The sequence below is a fragment of the Lipotes vexillifer genome, unplaced genomic scaffold, assembly GCF_000442215.2.
Source record: "Lipotes vexillifer unplaced genomic scaffold, Lipotes_vexillifer_v1.1 scaffold236, whole genome shotgun sequence".
NCBI lineage: Eukaryota > Metazoa > Chordata > Mammalia > Artiodactyla > Lipotidae > Lipotes > Lipotes vexillifer.
Window position 1 is genome coordinate 1,484,333 of NW_006773295.1, and position 1,157 is coordinate 1,485,489.

At 58.4% G+C, this 1,157-nt stretch overlaps 1 protein-coding gene across 1 annotated transcript in view; it reads right to left on the bottom strand.

Annotated features, from left to right (window-relative positions):
- Positions 1–1,093: 1,093 nt before the first annotated feature.
- UBE3B (ubiquitin protein ligase E3B) overlaps positions 1,094–1,157 on the bottom strand; it is a 53,768-nt gene continuing 53,704 nt past the window's right edge. Inside the window, exon 29 of the mRNA XM_007448251.1 lies at positions 1,094–1,154. Within this exon, the coding sequence (XP_007448313.1) occupies positions 1,094–1,154 (61 nt within the window). The remainder of the gene's footprint in view (positions 1,155–1,157) is intronic.

Genomic DNA, 1,157 nt, shown 5'->3' on the forward strand with positions numbered 1-1,157 from the left:
CAAAAAACCCAGAGGACCCGTGAGTCTCCTCAGCCTCGTGAGCCTCCGTCAGTGCAAAGGGCTCCCGGGTTCCCAGTGCTGAGGAAGGACGGGAAACAGGACCCAAGTTTCTTGGGACTTTTACAGTCTACAGAGTAAAGCCACTGCCCAGATGGGACAGGTACCTTCGGCTGGTGTTTGTTCCTCACTAGACGACAGTGTGGCCAACAAGCAGGGGAAAGGCAGCTGCCCTCCCCGGGAATCAGCAGGCTTCGAGTAACAGCTAGTGCCTTCTGGAAACGGAGCCGCTTTTAAGGACCGATGGGTTTTTTCTCCCAAACCCGGGATGCCGACATGAGTGCCCAAGATGGGAGCAAGCCAGAAGGGGCTCCCTGGCAGCCCGGCTGCTGAGGACCTGGAGCATCTGAGGTGAGAATGGGCAGAGGACCGCCGCTAAGTGGAACTCGTGGCTCTGAGGTGGGAGCAGCGCCCTGAGCTTCCAGTGCTCCGTGGTCTCACCGGCAGGCACCTCTGCTGCCCGGGAGCAGGTGGGCCTGGCTATCTGGAGAGAGGCTGCTGCGGACGGGACGGAGGCTGAGACTCTGCAGGGTGCATAGAGGCTTGGCAAGGCCTTACCTGAGTCAAGAGTTTTCAGAAACGGAAGGGGAGCATCTCACGTTAGGTCGGCTTCGTGCATTCAGGCCCACGCCCTGAAAACCACTCCGGAGCCTTGGTGTTCCTGGGACTTGTTCATGCATGGCTCGCTCAGAAAGTTAAGGAACAGAAACTCACGAAAAGACCAAATTAACAAAAAGAGAAGCCCCACTGCCATCACAGGCCTCGGCTTCAGGCCACTGTAAAGTAGGAAAGAAGGACCAATGCCGGCGGAATCTGGAGGTTTATTTTCAACACCCCCTTCCTGTTAGTGTCACCTGGAGAGTGCTGGGTAGCTTTGTCACGTGCATCCAAAGTTCTTGAGGCCACAGGGGATGTCTCATGGCTATAGAGAGGGTCTGGGGGCCACCGTCCCCTGGCACGTCAGTCGTGCTCCCAGGGGAACGCCGCCTCTTGGGGCTGAGGGTGCCTGGGAGCCCAGAGTCTGCGAGGACGGGAGCTAGGAGAGCTCAAAGCCCGTGTTCATGCTGATGGCGTAGCGCAGCTTCTCCCGCAGGACGCTC